The sequence below is a fragment of the Chenopodium album genome, chromosome 3 (assembly GCF_948465745.1).
Source record: "Chenopodium album chromosome 3, dcCheAlbu1.1, whole genome shotgun sequence".
In the NCBI taxonomy this organism is placed as follows: domain Eukaryota; kingdom Viridiplantae; phylum Streptophyta; class Magnoliopsida; order Caryophyllales; family Amaranthaceae; genus Chenopodium; species Chenopodium album.
The window spans coordinates 82,158,566-82,166,576 of NC_137836.1; the positions used below are offsets into that span (position 1 = coordinate 82,158,566).

General features: G+C 35.9%; 1 protein-coding gene across 1 annotated transcript; it reads right to left on the reverse strand.

Moving 5' to 3' along the window:
• Positions 1-2,898: 2,898 nt before the first annotated feature.
• LOC145619814 (putative respiratory burst oxidase homolog protein H) lies at positions 2,899-7,450 on the reverse strand. Its single transcript, XM_081674508.1, has 14 exons — positions 6,799-7,450; positions 6,437-6,599; positions 6,282-6,330; positions 6,068-6,181; positions 5,155-5,961; positions 4,956-5,051; positions 4,763-4,878; positions 4,566-4,668; positions 4,345-4,436; positions 3,993-4,149; positions 3,779-3,895; positions 3,534-3,662; positions 3,367-3,445; positions 2,899-3,175 (listed from the first exon to the last, which is right to left on the reverse strand). The coding sequence occupies exons 1-14, from the start codon at positions 7,208-7,210 to the stop codon at positions 3,066-3,068; spliced, it is 2,544 nt and encodes an 847-aa protein (XP_081530634.1). The 5' UTR covers positions 7,211-7,450; the 3' UTR covers positions 2,899-3,065.
• Between the last annotated feature and the right edge of the window lie 561 nt (positions 7,451-8,011).

The following is an 8,011-nucleotide window of genomic DNA, read 5'->3' on the forward strand; positions in this document are numbered from 1 at the left end:
TCGTTTAAAGGCAAATTAGATGGTTCCACCCACCCAATTGGACTCCCGGAGGGTATTAGAGGCCATGGTAAACATTTCGGCAATTTTTATATCCGGGCGAAAAAAAGTCAAAAAATTCCAAAATTGAAGGCTAATTATCCACGCTTTTTGAGAAATTTCGAATGTCTCGGGGCGCGGTGTCGAATAACATTGAGATTTTAGGGGATACATCTCGGGGTCATATAATGCCGTTTGGAACCATATATGATCATTATATGTTGTCATAAATGTTCGTGGTAGGCTTGTGTTAATGAAATCAGTGCAAGTTGTACAACGTTAAATTGGTCGTTTAAAGGCAAATTGGATTGTTCAATCCAGCCAATTGGACTCCCGGAGGGTATTAGGGACCATGGTAAACATTTCAGCAATTTTTATTTCCGGGTGAAAAAAAGTCAAAAAATTCCAAAATTGAAGACTAATATCCACGTTTTTTTAGAAATTTTGGAGGTTTCGGGTACATGTGTCAATTCGGGTAAAGGGGTGGGTTTGTGTCGGTAAGAGTGGGTTGGGTCAACTCGGGTCGGGTCAATTCGGATTAATTCCATATGCTATGCGGGTTAGATTTGGGTTGGGTCATGCTTTAGTCGGGTCTTACTTCTTATCGGGTTATAATAACAGGTCGGGTTACATTCGGGTCGGTTGAACAATAGGTCGATTTTAATTCGATTTTTCACGGGTTAAGGTAATTCTCGGGTTCGGTTCAAGTCAATAATTTGCGGGTTATAATCAAGTCGGGTTTCAGTCGGGTTCAGTTTAAGTCAATAATTTGCGGGTTATAATCAGGTCGGGTCATTTTCAAGTCGGGTCATTCATGGTTTCAAGTCGGGTCATTCACGGTTTCAAGTCGGGTTCGGTTCAAGTCAATAATTTGCGGGTTATAATCAGGTTGGGTCATTTTCAATTCGGGTCATTCTCGGATTCAAGTCGGGTTATATTAAAGTCAATAATTTGCAAGTTACAATCAGGTCGGGTCATTTCAAAGTGAGGTCATATTCGGGTTTAACTAACAATATATAGATAATTATCATTTTTATCAAGCTAATTATTTCCTTTGACTATAATAATATATGGCAATAAACTAGATAACTATAGTTTATAACTTAGGAAGATAATTATCTCCTTTGACCGTACAACAAATATATACTATATTTAACTCTTAAATTTGAGGATGATGCTTCTTTCTTTTGCTGGCCTGGACCGACTTGGTCTCCCTAGACAAAATGCTTTGATCAACAATAATAAGGTGGTCTATATTGCATTTAAGGTGATTTGAAATCGGGTCAAGAACAATTTGGGTTGAATTTAGGTTCGGGTCAATAACAAGTCGTGTTGATTTCGAGTCGGGTTAGTAACTGATCGGGTTAGTAATAGGTCTGGTAAAATTCGGGTCGGGTCAATAACAAGTCGGGTTGAATTTGGGTCAGGTCAATAACAAGTCTGGTTGATTTCGAGTCAGGTTTGTAACAGGTTGGGTTAATTCGGGTCGGGTTAGGAACGGGTCGTGTTGAATTCAGGCTAGGTTAGTAGCAAGTCGGGTTAAATTCGGGTTTTGACGGGTTTATTAAAACGGGTTTGGGTCAATTTCGGTTCAGGTCAATAATTTACGGGTTACATTCGAGTCGGGTCATCTCCAGGTCAGTTCATGTTCGGGTTCGGGTCTCACATACTCGAGTCTAGGGTTGGTTTCAGGTCGGGTCAGGTCGGGTTTGGGTCATCATTTTTTCGGGTTCAGATGGGTCAGTTAATAATCGGGTTTGAGTCGGTATTTCGGGTCGGGTCAACTTTTGACAGCTCTAATTGTATTTTTCTTGGTGTACGCATGCACGTCAATTAGAGTTCAATACTTTAGAGACGGCTCATAGAATCGTTGATCTAAGAGTAAATTATAGTTGGGTAGGACGAGATGCGTTGCGTCAAGAGGTAGCGCATGTAATGAATGTTCAAGAAGTGGTTATTGATCATACCTTTGATTGCCCAAGACAGACATTTTATATGTATAATGAGTGGATGAGTTAAAATAAAAGGAAATTGTCACTATTTTTTTAGGAAATACTTTTTTTTTTTTTTTTTTTTTTTTTTGAACACATTCTTTTAGGAAATACTTTGTACTACATATTGTTAGTATTATGGTATAATTAGTAAGAAGAGTTGTAGATTTGTTGTAATTATTACTAGTAATTCATCCAATTTATTGTTACATTTTTTGATAGGAAACAATTCATGTATCGGCATGTTAATTCAATTCATATCTTTGTTAATTCACTTATTTAAACCACTTTAGTAAGTAAGAATTTACATCATATTGTAATAAATATGCTTATATCATACATTTATGTTATTTGGAGTTTTGTAGTTAATCGACATGGTTTAAATTGGATTTAAAAGACATGCCTTTTGATGGGAAACATGTTTATATTATTCTTTATAAACAGCGATGATTTCTTAATGTGAATGGAGGATGATGATGATGGAAAAGTCATTTGCTTGCTTGTTTGAAAGAATTGATTCTAGAACTTTTCTCTTGGATAGACACACAATACATATTCGCAAACTTCTCGTCGATTGATTTAGTTGAACGACCTAAATTAGTTGGTCTCTTGTCTCAATAGTTTTATCTTGTTTACTCTTTTGTTACGTAGAGATGCAATAATAAATTATAAGGAAAGCAATATTAAGCTACGTGTCTATAAGAAATATTCATTCCCTCTTGTTTTAATCCTCCAAATTGTTCTAACATAGGTTAGTTAATTTTATTTGAGGCAAGAGCGGATATAAACCCTTAACCGATGAGGCCTTAAATATTGTAACAATCAAGCATAGCTCATATTGTTAGTATCAAGATCTACCTGCTATCCCGAACAAAACAAATTAAAGCTTGGTTTTTGTTACTCTTGTTAGTAAATACAAGTATGTGTATAAGCAAAGAGTGGGAAAGAAAAGAAAACGGGCCAAAACTCATTCTAACATAAGATACAATATAATCTACAAGACTGGATTTAATATACCACGCAAAATCTATGCTACACCTAAAAGTTCTCTTTGTGGAAATGGAAGCGGGTGGTACTGCTAAGGCTGAATTCTTGGCACAGTTGCCTCAGCAGTTTTGTCAAATTCGGGCTTCCACAATAGAAAACACCTGCAGCATAATCAACAAATTTCAGCATTAGTATTCCAGCACAATAAAATCAATACTTACTATATGTGTTCATTATACAACTTACTATACATCATACAATAAACTTCTGAAATCTTATAATATTTTACAGGTCTTAAAAAGAAATTCTATTTTTTCAGATGCTGAGCTCTTTTTTTTTTTTTTTTTTTTACCTATTCTCTGTGATTCGTGTGAGGCAGCTAGTTGTGTAAACACCTTCCTCCAGTTAGGTCTTGCAAAATGTGTTCTTATCTGTGCATATTTCACGTTAGAGGCTGCAGCTGCAGAGTAATCAATAATAAGAAAATCAATCTGTATTGATGACAGAAGTTATACATACCCGGCTTTCAGACACCACATCTACTCCATTCTTAGCATGCTGCAATGACTGCACCATTTGAATAAGTGCTGATCTAGCATCACCTTCTTCATACACACTAGTCAAGTAGTTATGCATTTCTATCACATTCTGTAAATCATAATTCACAGTAAATGCAAGAGATGTGGTTAATTAGTCAATACTCTTATATAATATATACATGTGAACAGGTAATGAATATGGTTTCATGGTCTAATAATACTCACATCAGTATCATATTCTGCAATATCATCCATGACCCCCTTGAACCAATCAAAGGAGGCTTGTTCTCTTGTAGACCAATAGAAATACGCTCTTTGAGGCCCCTTTTTGCTTTCTATATCCTGCATTTGTTTCAAAATACCAAATCAAACAGATTTTAGAAGATCTCTCAATAATGTGCAAAGAATTGATATTGTGCAGCTTAATCAGGTATGGTACCTCTGAACTGCTTTCTTTTAAGTTATTTAAGAGATCCTTGAGGATGCTGATGAAGGGAGTTGCTCCAATACCAAGTCCAATGAGCAAAAGAATGTCATACTTTTTGTAATTCTGCGCTGGAGCTCCATATGGACCTTTGATGATTATATGTGGAAAGCTGCAATAGAACAGGAACATTAAAGTCAGAATTTGTTTTTTCTTCTTTGACCTTGGATTGATTTCAGAATGAGATGATCTCCTGTATGACCCTGAGATGCTTTACTATCCAAGTTTATTGACAATTTGCAGATGCAATGAAAAGTGTCATGCAGAAATATGTCAAATTATGATTCTGAAGGCTATGCTCTCTCACCTTGGTGGTTGTATATCGAAATCATTCATTTGTTTGGTTTCCATTCTCATGAGCCTTCCCTTTGCAGGACGGCTTGCTGGAGGTTCACAGGTCTGCATTTCATTGCAATGGCATTGAATGTAAGATACCAGATGAAATTCACACATCCCACCCAACCAAACATACCACTTGAACTCGATTCTACCAAACCAATGGATACAGATGCAAGAAATGGATGTTACCTTTGCAAATCTATCCCTAAGTGCATTAGTCCAGTCTCCCAAGGCTCTAATATGTACACTCAGATAGGCATCACCAGGTGCAGAAGTAATAGAGAAGGGATGCCTGTTAGAAACATGAAGAGCAATAAATAGAGTTAAAACCACCTTTTTAAGAATCTTTTCATAATATTGATGCTAAGTAGCAGATTGTTAGTTACCATTCAAAGCTTGAGATATCTGGACACTTGACGAACAAGTACATCCCACTCTTGTACTTAAAATTAGGTGGTTTGCTCATATATAATGCCAGGACATTTCCTTCATATACGACAGCCTGCAAACTGTAATGGTAAGACTAAACCAAAGTTTCCCTAGTTTCAGCTGAAATATAAAAGACAGTTGTTTCAAGACCTTTAGGATGTTAACATGATGATTGTGGTCATGGATGGATGTCAATGTTCTCTCACTAGCATAGAGCAGAACTGGGAACAGAAGATACATCCATGTCTGCAATGATTTTCAGAAGAAAAAAAAATGATCAGTGTATATAAAATTGATGAAAGGATTATGCATCTGATGATAGATACAAAAAATAATTATAAATGCATACCGTTTTATTGAACCACTCCTTGGTGAGAAACAGGAAATACCCGTGAACAATCAAGAGAATATACACAACAAACAGCAGATGATGTGCATACCAGAAGGCATTGAACCCAGCCAAATGAAGGAATGGCCACGGCAACTTGATAACATTCCTTCTAAAAGAGTGCGTTGCTAGTGTGAAGGCAAAAGCCATAAGTAGGATCATGATGATACCAGTCATCCCTGGTATACTACTTACCAGATCAAGAAAATTTGGCTGCTTGAAGTTAAAGTTTGGACCGAGCCACATCATAAATTTGTTTTTCGGACACAAAATGAGCCTTGGAAAATCACAACTCAAGTGCATCAAAACATGCAAAAAAGTTCCAATTGTAATCCCAGCAGCTACCATCTTGTGAAAATTTATATTATCATCAAAAGGAAATATTCTACTAAGAAATGTTGACCTTAACCGGGTAAGTGTTCTTCTACAAACAGGAAGCAAAATAAGAGCCATATTGAATTTGAGAGTCTCAGCAGCACCCTTTGCAACACAGACACAATAACCCATGACTGGAAAGGCGGCATGCTTCTCATAATAATTGAACTTATAATAGAAGAGGCATGCATTTATGGTTAGCCATAGCCCAACTGCCCAAATTCTCTTCCCATTATCCAAGATAAATTCTTTTGTGCTATTCACAGTTTTTGATATTGGATTCCTGAACATTTTGGGGATCATGGTTTTTGTTAGGGTTTGGCTCCTCTTAAACTTAGTCCCTTCATCGGTAGAAGTCACCATTCCTCTTAGCAAAGTTTCAAGTTGCCACAACTGTATATTATCAATAGCTCAGCATTAGAAGCTTAAAAAACATAAAGCAATGAGGTGACATAAATGCGCAGCAAATAATTCTTCTTCTGATACAAGGATTACTAACCTCTATAAATCCTTGGTGATCCGGATCTAATTCTTCCATGATCAAAGCCGCGTAATTTCCTGCTTGTGACTTGAGTTTATTTAGCTGATTAGCTGAGGCACTTAACACTAAAACCTAATGCAAAAAGGAAATTCTTCAAGTCAATTCTAAGCATATATGTAGCACATCTAACTTCATCATCAAAAACCTTTAGAGAACCATCAAACTTAATTACCTCGCGAACCTCATCTTCGGATAGTTTCCCATCCCCATTCTTGTCACACCTACAAACACCAAAATCCAACAAGATTTGACCTTTATTCTAGGAAGCAAAAACAGGGCAAAACAGAGAAAAACAGAGAAGATCAAACACATTAATGATCAGCTTACATGTCAAAGAAGATCTGCAAACGAGCATCAATATCTTGACTAGTCATATCTTCCCAAAACATTCTCATTTCATCAATTGTAATTCCATTTGTTGCATCCAAATTCCTTCTCCTAGCTAATGTATCATACAATTCCCCTGCAAATTCTTTTGAATTTCCCATTCCTTTTTTCCCCCCAAAAAAACAAAAATCAAACAAAATCAACTCAAAACAAATGATTCACAATCCCAACATACAAAAACAAAAACAAATTCAATTCAACTCAATCATAATCACAGCATTTCATAAACAAACACACACACACAAAAACACAAAGTCAAACACCCAAAAAACATAAAAATTCAAAAAATCAGCAACATTTACCAATGACAGCACTGAATTTATCCCTGGGAACTCTTCCATTAACAGCATTTGTCTTAAATCTCTTCTCAACAGGCTTCCAAGCATCACCATCTTTTCCGGTGGCGCCGTCGAGAAACCTTAAACTCTGCAACCCTCTAGCAGCAGTTGATCGCATTCTACCCATCTTAGGTTGAGCTGCATTATTGGCATTCCCATTTCCAAGTATCCCAAATCTTTTCCTGGCATTGCTACCAATCCTACTAAAATTCACTCCTCTTGGACTTTTCAGAGCATTGTTATTGTTATTGTTATTATTAAAATTACTGCTACTACTGCTGCTTTCATTTCTGGGTGTATCTGTAATTTGATCAATTTCAACGCTATCAAGAATCCATTTTGTGGAATCACCTTCTTTGTGATTATTGTTGGTCATCTGAAAATCGAAAAAACCCAGCAATGCCCTCCTCCTGTTTGATGAAATTCCCCAATGAAAATATTAATTCAGGAGGAGGGAAATTTAAAGGGGACAGAGATCTTTTAAAAGGGTTTTGGGTTTCTGATTTTGGGTTTTTTTTTTTCAATGAATAAATTTATTTATATTTGATTAATTGTATGAACAATTTTGGAGAGAGAAAGAAATGGGGGGAGGTCAATGAGAGAGGCCGATGACATACAAGTGGTACAGTTAAAACAGTTAGTTTGATTATCTAATTATAGATTTATAATATAAAGTGGTGCAACATTTTTGTTTGTTCATCTCAAGTCCACTCTCTCTTGTTACTTTCTTGTTCATGCAAGAGGCTATTGACGCATCACGTTGTGGTTTTGAATTTAGATCCCATGAAACATGGTACGGAGTAGGTTTTTTCTAGTGTGGCACTTTTACGCTTTTCTCCCTTCGTAGTTTAAAGGTACATCGTTTTTAAATAATTGCATCACTTTTATGTAAGATATATTATATGATAATATAAAAGTGAAATATATAGGTTTACTAGGGAAAAGAAATAATAATAGTACGATGAATAAAAGTTAATAGGATATTGCCGAATACTCCGAAAGAAAGTAATGTAACTATTTTAAAATAGTTAAATATGACAAGTGAAATAATATTTGGTAATAGAGGAAACACATTTTCATAGCAAAACTATATTTATGTATAAATCACACAGAAGCTTTACAACTTTTATTATTTTACCTTCTAATAATACATCATGGTCCGTCCAAAAACAAGTCT

What these genes read in the sequence shown, in the direction of transcription:
- LOC145619814 (XM_081674508.1), bottom strand. Translation starts at nt 7,210, where the DNA reads ATGACCAACAATAATCACAAAGAAGGTGATTCCACAAAATGGATTCTT. An exon ending in AGGAGTGGTTCAATAAAACG is followed by an intron (nt 5,052 to 5,154) that starts GTATGCATTTAT and finishes AAATCATTGCAG; the next exon opens with ACATGGATGTATCTTCTGTT. An exon ending in ACACGAATCACAGAGAATAG is followed by an intron (nt 3,176 to 3,366) that starts GTAAAAAAAAAA and finishes ATTATGCTGCAG; the next exon opens with GTGTTTTCTATTGTGGAAGC.